At 42.7% G+C, this 20,831-nt stretch overlaps 1 protein-coding gene across 8 annotated transcripts in view; it reads left to right on the forward strand.

The window, feature by feature from the left end:
• BRSK2 (BR serine/threonine kinase 2) overlaps window positions 1–18,353 on the forward strand; it is a 309,427-nt gene extending 291,074 nt beyond the window's left edge. For 5 of the 8 annotated variants that reach the window (XM_085062816.1, XM_085062817.1, XM_085062818.1 and 2 more), the window contains 3 exons: window positions 3,841–3,888; window positions 14,975–15,039; window positions 15,721–18,353. In XM_085062816.1, coding sequence (XP_084918942.1) covers window positions 3,841–3,888; window positions 14,975–15,039; window positions 15,721–16,023 — 416 coding nt within the window. In that variant the 3' untranslated portion in view covers window positions 16,024–18,353. The remainder of the gene's footprint in view (window positions 1–3,840; window positions 3,889–14,974; window positions 15,040–15,720) is intronic. The other 3 variants (XM_085062820.1, XM_085062821.1, XM_085062824.1) reach the window with 3 other exon arrangements.
• The last annotated feature ends 2,478 nt before the right edge of the window (window positions 18,354–20,831 follow it).

Raw genomic sequence — 20,831 nt, forward strand, 5'->3', positions numbered from 1 at the left:
TATCATCAAGATGGGAAAGCAAGTAAGGAGCAAATGAAGTGCTTTGCAAGGTAAACTTCCAGCTGCAGAATCAAAACAAGGACCTTGCAAATGCCAGTTTGGAACTGGATTGCAGATCAGTTTTTCTGGGGTTCATTCAGGTCCCAAGTTTCTCTTGTTTCCTTCAATCTTGTGTGGCACTTGTCTTGCCACTCTTGTAGTGTTTGGGGTAATTGCTTCATCTTGCTACTGTAGTTCCACCTACAAAAAGTTCCCTGTAATGCCTGGTTGGATTGGCAGAGCACTGTGTTTTTGCTAAACAGCTTTAGTATTATTACTGAACAGCCTTCATTAAAATTAACTGAAATAGCCACTGGTAGTCCTGAAATAAAGCATGTAGAAAAAAGTCCAAGCTCTCCGGAGTTTTGATAGGAAAACAGAGAATTTCAAATAGGCACAACAACACTGGGGAATTTCCATCTGCATTGAGAACTGCCTTGGACCAGAGGCGCTGGTGGCTCCCTTGACATCATCTCCCTTAATGGAAGTGTTTACTGGGGACTGTGAGCATCTGGCAGGAGCTGCTCAGTGCTTTCTGGGATCCAGCCCTGGATTTGGAGATCCCAGAGGAGCAGCTGTTTGGGTGAGATTTCCTGGGCTGGGACGCATCTCAGGCTCAGAGATACCAGAAGCATCACAAACCAGGCAGCTTCCTTCTGAAATTTATGTAGGATAGAAATGCAGAAATTAAAGAATAAAGAAAATTGGGAAAGAAAATTCAACAGAGCACTAGTAATTTTTAATGGATTCAGAGCTTGTTTGGCCTTTTGAAGGGAGGTCTTATTTTTACCAAAGCATTTGCCATCTGTTAATGAACTGAACTGGGTGTCATTTTTGAAAGAGCCTTGGTCAAATCCAAAATGTGAGTTACTTCCAGCAATTCCTATAAAATAAGGAATTGCCTTATCATCAGAAGGATTGAGACCTGACACTGCCACTATGCTTTAATTAACAAATTAAACAGGACACATTAAAAATGCAGTTACATGACCCATCAGTGCTTCTCAGTCAGTTAAAAGCCTTTGTACCCTGGCTTTATTCACTTCTCATAACACCTGGATCCCACAGGCACTGGATTATGGATTACTATCCATGAGCAGAAGCTGGCTGGCAAGAATCTAAGACTTTCTAATTTGATTTAAAATTCTACTTTCAAATGATGGAATACTTTATCACACAGAGTATTTACTAAAGCAGATGTTACAATATGATGGAAATGAAAGAAGTGTTAAAGTAATTATTATAAAAGAGAAGCTGAAGACACAGTAACACTGTTAGTCTTTCAAGTGATGCAGTTGAGGTACTGTTCCTGGTGTGCTCATACTGGCTCTGCCATAGGAGGTGGGGAAAAACAACCTGATCAGGTGTTGGAAAGACATTACAAATAAAAATAAATTCCTATGCAGTTCCTGGGACTAGCCCTGATAATATAGAGAATTCAAATTGTAGTTGTGCGTAAAAGTTTTAAGAAAGACAAATTAAAGGTTTTATTAGTGTTGCTTTGATTTTTTTCCATGGTCTCATATTTCAAAAATTTTTTTCTATCCATCAAAACTACTTCTATAACATGCAAATTTACTTTTTTGGGAACCAAATGGGGTCCAGGGCCCAAGATATTATGCTGTCAAAAAGCTTCTGTTACAATCCTTATTTTGTGTGTAGATCTGTCGGTTTGTATTCTAACCACACAACCAATGTATGTAGACCTGTGACACAATTGGCTTTTAATACTACAGAGAGCTATGCTGACTGCAAATGACTTAGGAAAAAAGGCAGTATTAACTTAAGGAGACATTATTACTTTTTAATTTGTTAAAATGAAGAATAAAACAGAAATACCAATTTCGGGAGGATCTTAGTAACCAGCCAGTTTACCTGCTCTGACATCATCCAAATACTACTTTTTTTGTTTCTAGACTTCTTACTGTGTGGCCAGTCAATCTGGATACACTTGAGGGGAAAATTCCAGGTGTTGGGGGTGGGAGTCAGAAACAGTCTTTTGGTCATAGTTGAGGTTTTCTTTGCTCTTATATGTCTTTTTCAAAGCTAAGTTCTGCTAATGGTTGTGTGAATGCTGAGGTCTACCACTATAGATCTGCATCACACTGCATTACAGCAAGGTGTAGGGACAGGAACCACTAAAAGGCACAAGACAACAAACTTCACCAAGTTATTAAAAAAAAAAAAAAAAGGATACACACCCATGAGTGTGACTTCCAGTCATTGACTCGATCCATGACTGTAGGCACTTCTCAAACCTGCTAGGCACCTTCAGGGAGAAATGTATTTTGGGAGCTTCGTCTGCCTTCACTCTGCCAGACCAGCCAAAGTATTTCAAAGGCAGGTAAATTCCTGGCTTCTCTGACATATCTGTCATGTTGTTGCAGATTTTGAATGCTCTCTTCTCCGTCACCTCCATCCTTTTTCTCCTTCTCTTTCTCTCAGTCTTGTGCCTTTCTGAGAGAACTTCCATGGGTATGATCTCCCACTGAGCTCTGCCAGCCCACCTTTAGCCTCGGGGATGGAGAGTGTGTAACAACTGCTTAGATGTTTTGACCAGTGTCACTGGACCAAGTACCTGCCTTCTCTACTCCATGCTTTCCCAGATATCTATGCAGCACAAGCCTGGCTGCACCAGAAAAGATACATATCTGTGCTCTTCTAGCTCTATTCATGCTCTTGGGTTCAGCTCACCCAAGCATATCGAGCACCCCTTCCCCCTCTTATGAAATTACTTTTCTGAGTATTTAAGGGGAGGAATGCTGAGAAATTATCTTTCCCCCATCCTGTGGACTTTATAGCAGATAGAGAGTAGTTAGAGCTTCCTGGCAATTAGGAATTTTCAGCATATGTATGCATGTTTCCAAGAAGCCTATTTCTTGAATACTCAAGTGTTCATTAAGGGCCCAGGCAAGAGGAGATCTGAGACTGATCTGAGTGCTTTAACTGGTAGCCACCTGCTCAGCAGTGAGTACTCCACACTGCTCAGGAACATGATGGTTTAGATCCCAAATGCAAGGGAATCCTGGCTGACAGCAGCAGATCTGGCTTACCAGCAGGTTCCACATGGAAGTGTCCAGCTGGGCTGATCCTTTCTGTTTCAAGGCTGACATGTGGAGCTCCATCTGCTTGTTGCACCTGAGAAAGAAGCACCCAGAGGCTGTGGCAATGGGAGCTATACACAAAGCAGACAGTAATGTCTTAGGGCCAGATTCTGCCACCCTTTCCAGAAGTACTTCTATTGCCTGTGAATACTGACCTTGAAAGCAAGAGGAGTAAGAGATTACACTCGAATGAGTGTTAGGTTGAAACCTTGACATTATCCTTTGGGATTTAAAGATGGGTTTAAGCTGTACAAGTAGCCACATTCTATGTCCAATATTACAGTGCTAGATTTCTTCCCTCTCTCCAGGTTTTTGATGTAGATATATGAGCTGGATGAAGATTCCTGGCTGTTGCAGGCTAGCCTGCAAAGCTAGCCAGGTGAAACACTGTGTTCAAGGCTTAGTTTGCTACTGTGGTGGCAGAGTATTTCCCACATCTCACAAATTCCTCTAGCTATGATAAAGGGATGAGTGGAGGCAGCAGTACTGAAGCAACTCCACTCTCAGTCACAGGGCCAGATTTGCACTGGCATACAGTGGGTGGCAGAATTTGGCCTGGATTGTGTAAACACCAAGATGTGTATATGTTTCCTGCTTCAGATAATAATGTGCTAAGTTACTACTTTATGCACAGAGGTATGGAAACCTTTTTTTATGTTTTTCCCTCCCTCCCTCCTCTTTCCGTTCTGTGATCCAGACACCACTAACTGTATGGAGTTGATGACTGGCAGACTTTCCAAATGTGGTAAGAACTTCCTTCCCTTCTGCCTTTTCACCTTCCCCAGCCCCTGCTGAGCAACATAATAATGCGCCGTCCTGTCCTATCGCACCTCTTCCCCTTCCCTATCCCTTCTCTCCCACACTCTTTTCGAGACTCCCCACCCTGTAACAACCCACTGTGTCTTTCACTCACCTGGAGGACGCAAGCATATATCCCTTTTTCTGTTCCTCCCCATCCATGCACAGATGCACAGGCTCCACCACAGCTTTCCCCGTCATAGCACAAATGTGTGGTGTTACACTTGAGATACCCTCTCTCACTGTAACCCAGGCCAGTGATTTTCTTTTTCTTTCCTGATTTTTTTTCCTCTTTTCTTTACTTGCTGCTGTTGATTCATGATTCTTCAGTTCTTTTTCTGCAGTGAAGCTGAATGCTGCCCTGCTAGCTGCTGTCTCCCTTGGTTTCCTGCTATTTTTTGAGACAGGAATGCTGTGTTATTTAATTCCATTTTGCATCCACCCACTTCTTCCCCAGATGTCCTTGGGGTATGATCCTTTTAAATTCTCCTTAAGACACACTGCATATTATGTCAGACTCTTAGCTAGTTTAAACTGTTGTAGTTCCAGCCTGGACTTGGGGAAGGATATTGTGTCTCTAGCTGGAGGAGTAGTGAACCTACTGAGGATTTGGAATTTTACTAGGAATAAGAAAAAAAATATTTCCTGCAAAATTTGCAGCTCAGCTTGCTTGGGGTTACATGAATTTTGGTTAATTTGTCCCTAGCCTTCCCTCCCCTCTGTGCACACATGGACTGTATTCTTTCATTACCTGTGCACCTACTCAATCCTCCAAATACAATAGTGGAAATACCCAAACATTACGAGAGATGTTGTCTTATTATTCATGTCTTGTACAGAAAGATTCTGTGCGAGAGAACTCTGTTCTCTTTAGATTTCCATCCTGGTATCTAGGTTGAATTCAGATATCTCTGTGAAAGGGAAGGCAAGATGTTGGGGAAGTTCACTGAGCTGGTTCTGCTCTCCAGCTGGACCTGTGGCTCCTGCACCATCCCTTCGTAAACTGAAGAAAGTTGTTCTGGAGTTGCTCTGGAATCTGTGACCATAAAGGGAAGTTGTCATGGTGCAGATAATACTAGGTTTATGCATGGAGGACTGAGGCAAAATTTGGCCTGTTTCCTGTGTTTCAGACTCTTTCCCTTAATTTGCAGCTTTGCTGGTGGGAGATTTTACTTTGCTCCTAAAGGAGCTCATTTGATTTCTTAGGTGACTTTTCTGGTCTCCTCATGAAGATTCATTTCAGACTTTCAGCTTCTTGAAGGCATCAGACAGCAAATCCCTCTTCCTCAAGACTTTGTTTCTTGCGTGGGTTCATCATTCACATTATACAAAAATACTGAAATGCTGATTCTGCTGATTGCTTGCAAGTTAATTGTATTATAGAGGTATCCTGCATTCTCTAGATAGAGAGCATCACTGCTCACTCACAGTTCATGCAGGCCCTCCAGCTGTGACCATGTCAGCAGCAATCCAACAAGGGACAAAGAGGACAAGGTGAAGGCCAGCAGGGAGACTGTTTCGTGGCAGCTACAGCACAGACAGAAGACACGCAGAGAAAGAGAGAGGGGGAAGAGACAGGATGGCCTATAGGGGTTTAATGGAGCTGCTTCCTTTAAATCACATTTCTGTTGGTGAAGTCACAAGCAACATAAGAAGTGGTGACTGCACCATGCTGAGTTCCACCCTCCTGTGTGAGTGAAGAGCTGTTTCATGTGCTGGATCTCACCCATGGTCTGGACAGGGGAGTGAAAGGGAATGATGTGAGCATTTAGCCTATTTTTGGCAAACCATCCTCTGTGATTCTGAAGATCAGAAACCACTTTGACATTGACACAATGTTCATCTAGTAATAGCAAATAGTGTATGAAAATGTATTCTCTGGGGATTTGGACCTCACTGTCATTCTGTGTTCTGAGAGTGAGCACAGGAGGTCATTCTTGGAAAAAGAGTTAACACTGGAGCAGGAAGACCCAATCGGGTGCTTTATGCCTGGCTCAGCCATGTGAAAGGTCTGGTGGGAATGAGGAACATGTTGTCACCCACTATAAACCACTGAATGTTGTAATTAACAGGAAGGCAAATTTGTTTAGTCCTTTATATGTTTTATCATCATCTGCTAGCAGTGGTCATCAGTCTGAAAAGTGATGTTGCATACAGCCACTGGCATTGAGAAACAAGTTAATGTTGAACAGCTGAGGCTGTCATAGGATCTGCCAATATCCAAATGACACAACTGCTGCTGTGTCAACCCTACCTGTGCAAACTAGAAAACCACCTCCAACTCGTAGTATTTCACAACAGAAGAAAATAATTTGGCTCATAATAAATTCAAATGCATGTTGGGGTGAAACATTTTATGTTCTCACCCGTCTCAGCAGGGGAATAGGCATTGCTGTGTCAGAAAGAATAAATTGGTTTCTATGAAGTCGGTTCATAACATGAAATTTACCTTATAAAAATTAAAATATTTACATATAAAATGCAGCTGTAACCTGAAAAATGTCTACAGGAGTGATACTTTAGCTGATCTGTTCCTGTGTGTATTCCGAGCCAAATCAGTTTAGTGACAAATAAGCTTTACCACTTTATGTGCTGCCATTAAGCCTTATAAAATCAGCATAGCTGTAAAAGGACAAGCTGGATTCTGTTCCTTTTGAAGCAGGATTGAGAGAACTGTTTATTACCATCTAATCTGGTATTTATGTCTATCTCACTGAAGAACAGGTTGTCTAATTAAGGTTCTAATATGTTCTGCAGAGCCTTTACATTAAAAATAAAAATCAAGATAATACATAAACTGAAAAGCCCTCCAGCTTTAACCACAATGCTGGGAATTAGAAAGCAAGTATCATTCATTGTGTATTGAGCACATTGGATCTGGAGCCATTGATGCACACCACACAGAAGCCCACGGTGCCATTCCAGTAGTCCTTGGTCAGGAAAGAGTCTCTCTTCAGAAACTTTAGTGACTTCAAGTCTTCATGTGATGAGCTGACAATTTCTTTGGGTGGTTGACTCCATAGTAAAGCTGGTGTATAGCCTTTGATAGCTCCCCTTCCCAGCCATTCGTAGTTTTTTTGGGTCCTTGGTATGTTTTGCCAAGGTGCTGGCTGCTACAGGAAGCTCTGAAAAGCATGTCTTATCCTTCACTTTACCTTCTGAGATACCCCAGGAAGACTGTAAACTTCCCAGTCTTCACACTGCCACTATCTCAGGGTGAATTTTACTTCTAAGTAAGGCAATCTTTGCTTGTTGTTCTCCATCTCGGGTGATTCTCAGACAAGTCTTAAGTTACATCAGTGGCACTTCCATGGAAATAGGGTGATCATAAGAGGAGGAGAAGGTTAGTATGTGTAACTAGTGCAGCTCCAATCAAATCATGCTGTCATGTTAGGCACTGCACAACTGTACATTCTTGCAAAATCTTAGACCATAACCCTGTGCAGGCTGGAAAGAATACCTTGTGTTTACTTTTAAATATTTATCTTACGTTTCTGCTTACAATTCAAAACCTTGGCTCCTGGCACCAGAGTTATACAAAAAGCTTTTTGGTTCCTTGTACATACCAGTGGCTATCACCAAAATGACCTGATCAAACCAGAAACAGAGCAAATCCACTTGCCTCTCCAAAGTATCTCTCTCAGATCTTTTGCTTCCAGTGTTTAGGACTTGCTATTTTCCTATTCAGGGCCATCTGATCTTGCTGGCCATGGCCAGACATCCTCTGCACACAGAGACCTGCGCTGCAGTAAAGGCTTCTCTTCGTAGCTCCCTGCAATCACAGTCTGATTCATACAGACACAAGCCCATGTCAGTAGCACCCCAAGCTACTTGAGAAGTTAGGAAGTATTTTGTAGTTTTAAAATGGTTAGATCACATTTAGGTTGCAATTGCAGCCTGTAGCTTTGTGAGTGCTAATTTAGAGTGATTTTGTTTTTAGTAATAGCAGCAAATACCTGGACTTGGTGCTCTTGGAAGTGATCCTGACTCATAGTGGCATTAATTAGAGTAATCCTGCTTCTCACAAAGTAGCTGTTTGATGGAAGAGGAGGTTGGTGATTTGCATTCAAAAAGTTGTAACTAATGGCAGCAATACTGGTGCTAAAATGTGCAGGAAAATACAGGCTGCCCTCCCAGCTGAAGGGCTCTTCTAAGCACTGTCACACCATGAGGAGGTCAGAACAACAGGGTTTTATTAACATTTCTGAAAAATATACTGGCTACTGGTCTTTCTGAGCATGGCTGACTCTCCAGTTTAAACTGTGACCCCACTGAGAGACAAAAGGAAGAAAACCCACCTGAGAGGTCACATATTAATTCATAATGGGTGGATCTCAATATGTAAAAGAAGTCAGATGTTCTGAAGAGTTCAAGCCAGGTTTACCAATTATCCCTGCCCATTCTGCCAGTATCCTTTGCTGTCCAAAGGAATGGCTGGATCCCTACATACTGTAGTTGTATGTCTTCAGTCTGGTGTTGTGTTGGGGAGACATTTCTTTTCCAATTCATGCCTCATTGTTTTGCACTGTAGAAGAAGGGAGGCACAAAAAAGGCAAGTCGGAACTAAAAATTAATCCAGATGTATTGAACTATTTGATTCATGTCAGATCCTATTTTGACAGCTATGGTTAGATTTTTACTATCCAATACAAGATCTTTTTCTCTGTAATAATATCTAATACAGAAAACACAGATCTTTCACTCTTAATTAAGATCACAGTACTTTATTTGTGATAGCCAGTGTTTCAGGAAGCTATGTGGAAATGCTTGCTGTACTAAGCTAAGTTTGAGATGGCCTTCCCAGAAGATTTGATCATATTTTGAAGTGCTTTGTTCAGTGGAAATGAGGGAGCAACATTTCACCAGCATGCACAGGTCATCTCTCTCCTTAGGAACAGGTCAAAGAACTTGAAACCTGTAACATAATATGTGAACATCCATCTGGCAGGAAAGATCAAAATTGTAATATTAAGTGCCAATATATTTCTGACATTTTTATAGACCAAAAAGATTGGAACAAAGCTGCAGAAATCTCTTAAGAGAACAGGTAGCAACAATACTATCATTTGCTGTGGCTTTACAGGTATGAGTCATGAGTTTCCCCTCTCAGCACACACTTGTGCAGGCAGATCTTTATAAAAGGACAGGCAGATACAAAAAATTCTTGGGCTTAGACCTTTACCATCCAATTTGCCAGAACAGCATGACTCCACAACAGAATCTGGCATCTCTTCATCCCACCACTATCCTTGCCTGCTCTTTCAGTGCCACCAGCTGTCCAAATGGATGTATGATTCCCTCCTCTCCATCATCATGTCTCCTTTTTTTTAATGTTGTGTGGTGGTGCTGGATTGGCCAGAGCTTTTCATCAGTAACAGACATGTTTGGTTTCTGATTCCTTGTTCATGCCTTAGCTCTGCAGGAGGTAGCAGCAAGGAAGTGGGCATCATCCCTTTGGGGCTTTACTGCCTGTGTTCACCGTTCCCTAACTCATCACCCAAGAGCTACCTGTCTCAGTAATACTGTCTGTGAGGAGAAGCTGAACTGGATCTCAGCTTCTCTGTGTATTTATGAGAGTGAGTGAAAAAATGTGCAATATAGAGGCAGAATGGCCATCTGAATACTTCTGGCTAAACACAAATATTGGGCCACCCTCCTGCACAGGAGATGGGGTGTTTTAGGGCAGTAAGAACAAGGATGGCTTTTAGAGCATTTAAATGTCAGGTTGGTTGTTTGGGTCTGCCCAGATGAGTAGCAATTGGAAGTTCCCTCCTGCTGGTGGCATGGATTCCTGTGCCGATGCTGTGTGATAACTTGAGTAGCTCCTCAGTTCTGCAGTAGTTCTGCAGTTTGTTCTTGCAAACACTGTTTTCAGTTGGCATTTTTACTGGCAGAGTCTAGAACTCTGGAATGTTAGTCACCTCTCCCAGTTGAAATTCAGGTTTCCTGACAAGAAACTGGAGTTGTTCCATGGACTGTCTGTCAGCAGTTAGTGAGCTGGGTGAAGCATCTGATTTGGATTTGTACAGTGCCAAGGCTGGGGCCTCTTTGGTCTGGAGGGACACTCCTACATGATACTACAACTAAAGAAAGAGGAATGGGCCACTTTATCTTTCTGTCATTCCTTTCACTGCATATACTCTTGGAGTGAGTTCTACATTTTAAGTCATTTGTTTTTGAAGGCAGAAGGGACTCTGCCAACAGAAACTAAGCAAACAGACAAAAATACGCCTTGTTTTAACAAAGAGGACTAGAACTCTATAAAAGTAGCAAAATGGATTTGAAAGAAATGGATTATCACCCATTAAGAGAGTGTTTCAATGCTTTATGTAAAAGGAGTTGGATTTTTGTTACATGGTTCACTGAAACCACACCTGCTATCGAAACACAGCCTAGGGATGAAAAAGACACGGGGTAAAGAGTAAGGAAAGAGTATAGGAAGAAAACCTCAATAGCAGAGACAGGCAGAAGACAACCAGGAAGGATGTGAAAACAGCAAGGGAAGACATAAGGAAAGTCAGGTTGAAAAAGGTGTCTCTGTTCCCAATGGAGAACTATGTTTTCCGATGCACTTTCTCCCAAAGCCCAAGATAATAACGCAGAAACCCAAAATATCTCAGGCTATACAGAAAGAAAAGGCAGAGGATAATCCCACAGATGGCATATTTGTTTTGTGCAATTTTTGTGCTCAGCACCACAAGGATTAGTGCATTAAAAATACATAGATTTCAGAGAGATGTTTTCACAGGAGAAGGAAGTGCCTCAGGGTTTGTTTCCGAAGTCGATGGGAATGTTGCTATTTGCTTCAATGAAAAGAGGGCCTAGTCCTTATCTGACTGTTTTAAAAATGTTACAAAACAGCAGACTCTAATCAGTAACTGAGGCCTCCAGGCTTGTCCTGAAGCTGCTTGTTCACCACCTCCTCTTATGTTCTGTGGAGGACTCTAAGGGTCTTCACAAGGTCAGAGGTCTTTACAAGGTCTTTGCAAGGTGCAACCTTTCCGGGTGTCACTTGTGGTGCCTGGAGTGATTCACCTCATTTTCTCCTTTCCTCTCTTACCTGGGTGCTCCACTTCCACTTGGCTTCTCAAAGTGGTGACACCACTGGGACTAGGTCAGTGTCAGACAGGCTTCCTGAGAACAGCAGATGAAATATTGGGGACTGTGACGATTGATACAAAGTGCCTTCCCAGCTTCCTTCTTTATTTTTGTGTCTGTCTCTAGCCCTGTTTCTTCCTTTTAGCACTTATGGTATTCAAATCCATTCACAGTTTTGACTTCTTTAGTGATACTTGGCCGTGACAGTGCTGCACACAGGTGCCACAAACCAGTTCCTTCTCCATAAACATATTTCTCTCAGCATCCCTTCAATACATGACCCTTTCATAAGCTTCAGTGCTTGTTTTCAAACCCATTCCCCTTCCCCATCTTGCAGCAAACAGCTTCTTGGTCTAACTCAAAACTGCACATATCCATCTCCTCCTAACAGACACAAACCTAATGCTCTGAGCCTCCCCTCCTGCCTCTGATCCTTCTCTCAGTTTCTCACCCTTGCTACCCTTTACACCCTCTTTGCTCTGTGCTGATGAACATTTGTTCTCAAGGGGAAAGAAGACCTTAGTCTGTGCATGAAACGCCAGGGATGTTCTGAAGAATCACTGAGTCAAACCTTCATTCCTGTCCAGAGGAAATGGGATGTCATCTCACTTTTTGAAATAAGAAAGACAACCTTTTTGAGGCCCCTGATGGACTTACAGGTGTAAGAGCCTGTGACACATTTTGCACTGAATGCTAGGCGTGGAAGATTGCTGAAAAACTTATTCTAATCCATCATCACCTGCATTTTCAAGTCTTGTTTTACTGGATTTATAACCTCAGAGGGAACTGAGAACTAACAGGAGCAACACCCTGCACCATTTTCATGCTTCCAGCATAGCTGACCCATTCTTGTGTATCTCCTGAGAAAAAGCGTGAGGACTCCTTGTCTATCCAAAGAGCAGTGTGAACACCAGCCCAGGATCAAATTTTCTTGACTGCCAGGACAGGAGAGCATTATTACCTACTGTTTAATTACAAGTACAAAAAGCAGAGGAAGGAAAGGGTTAGTGAAATGGCCTATTTTAGTTTTCAGTAGTTCTCTAAACATCCCTAAGGATTTTTTTACCTCCCATTAAAATTTTAACTGAAAATGCTGATTGTAAGGAATCCAGTAGTGATACGGGCAAAGAAAAGCAGACTGTTAAATACTTTTGCTGCAATAAATCTCCAGGCACTTGAAAACCAGTAGGGCATGGGGAGGAGAAAGGGTGGATGAAACATGGGCTGCATATTTTAGTAGGATAACTAAAATCCTGTATCAGGACTCGGCAAATGCAAGATGTATAATTTCTAAAGTCTTTTACTGCTCCATTCTTGCAAGTTGTACTTTTGTCACTGTTCCTGTCTACATGAAAACAAAAAAACTTCCCCAGTTCCTGCAGAGCCCTGCTTACTCTGCCCTCATCTTCCCTCTAAGCTTGTTAATGAACTGCTTAGCTGAATAACTAGAGATATTCCCCTACTCTTTTCTCCCAACCTAGCAGTCTTTTCCTCTCCAGCATTTTTTTCAGTGCTCTTTTTCATTCTCTCTGCTGACTCCATTTGCTTATGAAGATGAGGGGTCCAAAGCCACCTGAGAACCAGATCTGCCCACATTCCTACATTCAAGGCTGAGTGTTTGCTTTTTTTTTCTCTTTTCGTTGACAAATGGTATCCATGCAAAAGAAGTAGTAATGAGTCTGAGTAGATAAAAATGAGTCTGTGCAGAGTGTGTGCCCACAAACCTGTAACAGTTTCAGGGAGGCTGAGGAAATGTCTGATGTAGAAGTCATAGGTATGAAACAGATATCCACTTTCCCAAGCATCTGCATGCATGTGGAAGGGAGCAGGTGGAGCTCAGGGAAGTCTGACCCCAAAGTGACTGAGTTTAGTCACAGCCTTTCTCTTCTTAGCCAGAAATTGAGATATGTGCCTTGCCTGGCTGGTTGGTTGTGCCCATCACTAAAGCTTCAGCTGGGTGAATGATGCCCCTCCACAAACCCACAGCCTGTTGCTTTTGGCTTTAGTGTAACTGAGTGACAGACAGAACCAGGGCAAACAGAACTTTAACCATGAAGTAGCAGGTACAGGAAGACAAGGAATGAATTTGATTAATAAGATTAGGATACTTCACTGTATTTGCCAGCCATTTGATTTTTCTCAATGCCTGTTAACAAGCAGAGGAAAGCAGCAACTACCTGGTTAGCATACAGCAGGAAAAAAAAGAGTAACACATTCAGTTTTGCAGAGAAAATACTATGTGTTTCCTCTTTCCTTGTGTGAGAAGTTGATGTCTGTCTAGCATTTTCCAGTAGAGAATAAGAAAGTATTCAACAAGCTCTTCAGTTGAATTGCCATGCACAGAAAGTACTTGCCTGCTGTAGTTACTGCATTGCTTATGTTTGGAATGAAAGTGAAGGGAAATAAAGCATTACCAAGCCACCAGTGCATTTTCCGCTATGAGGAAGCCCTTTGCTCCAGAGAGAATGTTCCCATCTTGGGGGTGAAAGGTTCCACTCATCACAGCATTCTACCTCATTGGAAGGCAGATACAAGGAGCCCATTTCCTTCCAGGAGCTGGAGATAGAAATTATTTGAATTGGATAAAACAATAGAACCAGCAGTCCCAATATTGAGAAAACCATCCATGGGGTTTTAATGAACATGAACAGGCATCACCCCTATGGTGTACATCAGATAAAAAACACCTTCAATATCCATGTTCAAAGAGTTTAGTGTGACCCCTCCTATGTTTCATAAAGATTAATCCCCCAATCTAAGAAAATGAAAAGGGACTAGAAATTACCAAGAAAAGACTACCTTTCCACAAGTAGCTGGTCCCTTTCCCTCTGTGGTACCCCAAAGCCTTTCCTGAGGTATGACCTTCCACATAGTCCTCTAACACTTAGATTAGCATATAACCCTGTTGCCTGGAGGTCCAAACGGCATGAAAGGCTGTATTCATGTGCCCAGTCCTTGTTAACACTACAGCCTGATCTAGGGGCTGGCTTAAGGAGATGCCTGTTCCAGTAGCACACACCTCTACCTCCCTCTCTGTCTCCTAACTGCACTGGAGTGCATGTCAGTGCCATGGAGGCTGTGTTGTAGAGAGAGCATAAATTCAGGACAATGAGGTAGTAGACCCTGCCAGGTCCCAGAAATAGGTAGATGCATAACAGCCTTCTTCCACATTCAGCATCTTCATTTCCAGGTACCTGTTGTAGGGAGGATCTAAAGGTGCTTAGAAGTCTGTACAAGTACAGACCACAGACCACACATGCAGATGGCAACCTTCATCTCAGCCATAGATCATTTTCCAAATGCTGGAACCACCTTTGACCACTCAGGTGCTTCAGGCTTAGTCATGACAGGCTGGCAAGGAGATACTCAGATTGAAATAAAATGCAAACAAGGAAAGCCTAATGCCTGGTGTAGACAGAGAGCTTAGCAAGGCTGCAAAGCAAAGCATTGATGGGCAGCCACGTGCAAATACCCCATGGTTGTAACAGCAGCAGTAGGATGGGATTTGCCTGTGTCCAGCATTATATTCACTGACATTTCCGTGTGGAGTGGCCAAGTGAATCCTAGTAAGCGACTGACCTATTTCAGTCACATGGTACTGTGTCCTTCTGCCAGGTGAGACAGCAATGCTTCCCCACTCAAGAGAAAACTAGGACCTTCCCCCTAGGTGCTGTATGCTCCCAGGCTATATATTTCTGTAGGTGTCCCATCCTAAACACTCTTCCTCTTCCTGCTCATCGTCTTCATCCCCCACACACCCCCACGCACGTGGCTCTGGATCTCCTCATCATGTTCTTCTCGTTAAAAACCCCATTGTTCATTTGTTTGTTTGTTCTCTCTCTTTCTCTCCTCTTTTTCTCTCTCTTTCCCTCTCGTTTTTTTTTTTTCCTTCTTTCTTTCTTTCTTTTTTTGTCTCCTCTGTTTTGTGTACCCAGGCAGCCCATTGAGTAACTTCTTTGACGTAATTAAACAACTTTTTTCAGACGAGAAGAACGGGCAGGTGAGCCATCCCCCCGGCACGCCAACCAAGCATAGCGCAAACAGCAAGCGGAGCGATTCCGGTTCTAATGACTATGGGTCTAGAGGAGACAATAAGTACCCTGCTGGCAAAGACAAGGCAAAGATGGTCTCATCAGTCGGCCTACAAGACCAACCTTAAATAAACACATAAAAAAATAAAATAACTTAGAGAAAAAAAAAACAAACAAAAAACAAAACAAAACAAAAAGAAAAAAGCAAGAAAGAATGAAAGAATATTCCTTAGCAAGCTAGCCTCTAAACTAGAAGGATGTATATACCTTGCCACAACAGTACAAAACTGTCTATAGACAAATTTTGTATGAAGGAATGACTGTATATATATACATATATATATTTATATATGATATATAATATATATCTCAGAAACAAACACAAAAACAAACGAATGAAAGAATGAAAAGAAAAGAAAGAAAAGAAAAGGTAGCACAGATGACAAACCCAGTTCACCAGATCTTGGGTTGTGGTTTTTTTCGATTGGTTTTTTCCCTCCCTTTTTTTGAATGTTTTGCTTTTTTTCTCCTTCCTGATTTTTTGGGTTTTTTATTATTATTTTTTTTTGTTTTCTTTTGTTTTGTTTCTTGTTCTGTTCATGCTCTCTCTGTGTTTCTGACGACACCACTTGTTTCCGCTCTGCTACCAGGAATTATCCCGAAAAGTTAACATGTCAGCCACGGCTTCACCTTCTGTGCTCTGCGGACACTTGTTGACGGAAGGCAACCGATGTAGACTGTCCAAGGACCAGTCCTGTTTGAGGTTCCCAGCCTCCCCTCTCCCTTCAGGAAGTGGGCTTCTCCCCCACTTCTCCCCAGACACCTCCCCAGTGCACGCCTGGTTTTTTTTTTCTCCCCTCTCTTTTTCTTTTTTGGTGCTCCACAAGAGAGATCTGCTCAGTTATGGGATTGCAGAGTCTGGGCTCAGAGGAGGTTGCAAATCATTGCAGTGAATTATTTACCCTTGGCAACTTCTGTCCGCGCAGGTGAACGCAGCCCGGAGAGGGAGGGTGTGGGGAAGGAGACGGGTGTAGCGGGAGCGCAGTGTTCCATGAACCCAGAGCGCGTTCTCATCAGAAACCAGCCAGGAGCAACTCCAAACTAAGCGTTGAACCAAGACAATATTGGGGAGCTTCATCACGGGATTTCTTATCTTTTTTATTTTTTTCTTCTCCCCACCACCTTTTCCTTTTCTTTTGCCCCCTTTTTTTATATATACATGTATATATGTGTGTATATTTATGTATAAATATACATACATACATATATATATATACACACACAAACTAATTGGTTTTTTTATACTGTATCATTTTGCTTTTTAACCTGCTGGAAGGGGAAAGGAGTAAACATAGGAGGGAGAGGGGGTTCAATGAATAAACACATACAGACAAAACATTAAAACTTAGGGAAAAGGCAACTTCTGGTAGCAAAGAAGAGGGACAAGACTCTGCCAAGGACTGTCTCTGCTGTCACCAGGCACAGTTGCCACTGCTGCTACTGCTGCTCCTCCTTCGACACCTTCCTCCCCACCTGTCAACTCCCTGCCACTGTGCCACCGCGCTGGGACCTTCTTCAACCAGCTGGATCCTCCACCACACCCTGCATTTAGAGGCAATTGTTGTGTTGCTAGTGCTGCATTGATATCAGTATTATTATTTCTTTAAGTTACCAGTTTCATTTGTTGGCTTGGGTGATTTTTTTCTTAAAAAAAAAGGAAAAAAGAAAAAAAAAAAGAAAAAAAAGAAAAGAAGATGAGGAGGAGGAAGAAAAGAGACTTATACTGGGTTTTATTTCCTCTGTGTGTGTGTGTGTGTGTGTGTGCAAAATCACTGGCACTTAGTTCATCAGAGCAAGACAAGGTGGAGTCAGGGCAATGGGAGACCTAATCACGAAGCTACTGTAAACTTTAAAATTTACTGCAAGATATTTTTATAAAGTTTATGTTTTGGTTTTGGTTTTTGTTTTGTTTTGTTTTGTTTTGAAGGGGCGGAGGGTGGGATTGGGTGGATGGGGACCTTTTTTTGTGTTTCAGTTATTAGGTCTTGGTTATTTATATATACATATATATATATTTAAAAAAATAAGCTGTTAGATATATCTTCTGTTTAATGACTGTGTAGAGGCAACATTGATTCTTATTTATTTTGGGGAGGAGGAGGAAAAAAGACACAGAAACCCTGTAAGTGTTAATTTTGTGACTTTGAGAAAGAAGAATTGCCGCCTTTTTTCCTCCTCCTCAAGAGTTATGTGACCAAGTGTAACTTATTCTGGCCCAAGCTCAAAGGTTAAACAAAAAAAAAAACGTGGTTTTACGCGTGGAAGAGAAAACACAGTGAGAAGTATTTCTTGACAGAGATTTTAAGAATGTAGGCTTAGCATTAGTGTTCAGCTCTTTTATGACCTTCGATTGCTGCTCGTTGGGTTCCTATGGGTGTATGTTGTATCGCAAGATTATTTTTTTTTTAATGATAATGTTGGATGAGTTCTTTTTTGTTGTTGTTGTCGTTGTTGGTTTTTTTAATCATTTTTCCCCTTCTTGGACCAGTTTTACTTGTACATAGGTTTGAAGATTAAAAACAATTTTTAAAGACACAACTGGGGCAAAGACCTTTGACTTCTGCCCTGTTTCCCCATTCCCCCAAATGGGAGGGATTTATTTTAATTTTTTTGCTTTATTTATTTATTTATTTATTTTCCCTATTCTTAAACTTTTCTCTCTCGTATTGCTGTGTGCATGTCAGACACCAGGGGATGATGGCTGGGGAGGGGGGGAGGCAAGGGTGCAGGAGAGGGGGGCAGTTTTAATTGCATGACATTGCTGTAAATTAGTCTCTTTTGCTTTCGTTGTCTTTCCTGCCTCTGCCCTCTCTCTACTTCTCCTCCGAGCTCCCCTCCCATCACCCCCGTCCTTCTTTTCCCTCTTTTCTCTTCCCTTGTGTATAGATTTTGATGCTTCTGTTACATTGTACCTCTACAAAAGGCTGGGATTTCAATACAAGATAATAATAATAATTTAAAAATACCTATATCAGCAAAACCCATGCGGTACAAGCAGGAAGGGGATTACTTACACAAGATATAAGAATAAATGAAAGCAATACCTCTTGTTATCCTTCCTATTTTGTACTTTGAAGACACACACGCGCGCACACACACATATACAGACACAAACTGACATTATTTAATGGTTTGAAATGGACAAAAAAATCTGATGTATCCCTTGTTAAATAACTGTGAGCAACTTTAGTTCAAAAACCAATAAATTCATTCAGTAAAGATACCAGCTGTTGAGTGTCCTGTTTATGTCCATGAAAGCAAACTTGGGGCCAGTGCCCAAGCCGGTAAGTACCGTGGCACAGCCTCCTGCAGCGAAGGAGCTGAAGATGGGAGCTGAAGGAAGGCAGCATCCTCCTGGCCGTGGAACTAACGCTGGGCTCCGAGCAGCAAGGACAGCTCTACCCTGTAGGCCTGGCTTTCCACAGTAATGTGTTCCAAAAGCTAAATCCAAATCTCAGAGCAGTTGCACTCCCCTTACATCTGTTCTGGATGGAAACCACTGTACCAAAACCTGTTACTGCTTGTGATTGTTCTCATTGCTAACCTGAGCTTCTCGCGTTGCTTCCAGATTTAGCAATAGGAAGGATTTCTGCACCCTCCCTGCCTGAAACACTCAGTCACATACATTTGAAAAAGCTGCTCAGGTACGTCCCTGGCTTCTGGGGGTCTGGGCTTTGTTGCTGGTTGGTTGGTCAGTCCATGTGGCAGCTGGCTTGTCACACCCTGCTCTCCATTTCTTTCCTCGGGGTTTGTAACTGCACCCAGCCATTCTCCTCCTGGGCTCTGACCTGGCAGGCACATTCCCAGGAAAAGCAGGTGCTTCCCACACAGCTGGGAGAGTGTGGCAGGCCCAGACTCACAGCAGAGCCACAGCTCGGGCCCTGAGGACAGCCTGGCCTGGCACTCACCTCAGCCTGGCCAGTTCCAGACATGTCCCCTCTCGTGTCCCCTCTCCAGAGCTGCCCCAGCCAGGCCAGGCAGAGTTTCCCGCCAAGGGAGGCTGTGAGGGGCAGGTACTGCCTGCCAGGGAGGGAAGGCAGGAGGAGACCTTCTGGAATGTTCCGTGGTGCCGCCTCAGCCTCAGGGATGCTCTGGCGAGGTGAGGGTGACCAAGAGCCCTCTGCCCTGCCAGGCAGAGCCCGGGCAGCAGCCATACAAAATACACTCTTATCTAGGAAAAAGCCAGAGTGTTTGTAGGGTCTTCAGAGGGTTCACTGGTCTGCTAAAAATGGAGGGGAGTGGAGGAGCTGACAAAGATGAAAAGATGAGGAGAATCACAAGTGCTGCAGGATTTGGTCTCTGTAACTCTGGAAACCCAGAACTGGGAACTAGCTGTACATAATTTCCATCTTTGTAAGTAAAAGGATGTGCTGGGCTGGAGTGTAAGATGGGAAATGGGATTTAAGGGAAGTGTGGCAGCAGGTGTGTGCTGCTGCTTTTTCTATTTTGCTCTCCTCTTTTCAGCAGTGTTCATGAACTTCTGTGATCTCTTCATGTCTCCAGTACTATGCACAATTAGCATCCCCATTATTGCTAATTATGGTCTTCAAAAGCTGTAAGAGGAAAATAATGATTTTGCAAAGTGGAGGACCTCATGCTTAGGGCCTCCCCACATTTATTCTGCCTTCTTGTTTGGCCATGTTATAACACATTCTCTTGCTACATGGGGTTATGTTACCATCTGTAGTGCATAGGAGGGACTGTACTTGTGACAAAATTGAGTTTATTTTTAAACTGTTGTCTGCAAAACGCACTTCTTATTTTATTGCTTAAATCTGAAAGCAAGTAGTAAATGTAGCTGGGGATTTTGGTCAGCCTCTGTGACTGAGGTAGTTGGATTATCTCTGCTGCCAGGTGGGGTCTATTGTCCTCATCCAAGCCCTGTCCCAGGTGATGGCTGATGAGATGCTGTGAGCTGTGCCACCTGCTTCTAATATGCGAAGGGTCTGAGCTCTGTAATTTCCTGGTTCTCTCAGAGAGTCCAGCTCTTTGGATTTAATACTTAAAAAACTTCCTGGGTTTAAAGGTTCATCTGTCTGATTTCCTCGGGGTGAAACAACACAGCATAGGACCTTCCAGGAGCAAACTGAAGACCAGGCAAGTGTGTAATACTCCAGCTGGCATTTTCTGTCTGTTTTGTAAATGGATGTTAACTTTGTTTAGATACGTGTTTACATAAAAAATGTATTTGTGCTTAAGGTGAACAATTTTTATTTGAGCCAGTACCTGATGTGTGCTTTATAAAGCAATAGATGGTGTACATACATCAAAAGAGCAGCTGAGCCCAGCGTCATGAGGGTAAATCTCATTGCCACATGCTAGTCTGGGGTCTGAGAAGGAAGTTGGTGTTGTTGGAGAGCACTGATGCAAATTGTCCAAGCCTTGCAAACAATACATGACAATTTCCTCAGTAGTCAGGCTGGCTTTAATGGAAGCGATGCAAATCACTGAGAGTTAATGGCTCTCACTAGGCGTAAGCAAAGACAGCGTTTGTAAAGACAATGAAACTCTGTAAGGCCTCCAGGCAGAGCTAATTCTGTGCCCACTGTTACCAGATATGCCTTCTTTCCTGGCGATTCAGACAGTGAATTTAAGCCAACAGGCTGGGACATTTCTTAGATAGCGCAGCAGGATGCCCACAGGGATTGTGTTCTGTAGGGAAGTCTGTAGGACTGGTCCCGCTACCTTTGCTTCATTTCAG

Source organism: Lichenostomus cassidix, chromosome 5, assembly GCF_008360975.1.
Source record: "Lichenostomus cassidix isolate B80296 chromosome 5, HeHo_3.0, whole genome shotgun sequence".
NCBI classification, from domain to species: Eukaryota; Metazoa; Chordata; class Aves; order Passeriformes; family Meliphagidae; genus Lichenostomus; species Lichenostomus cassidix.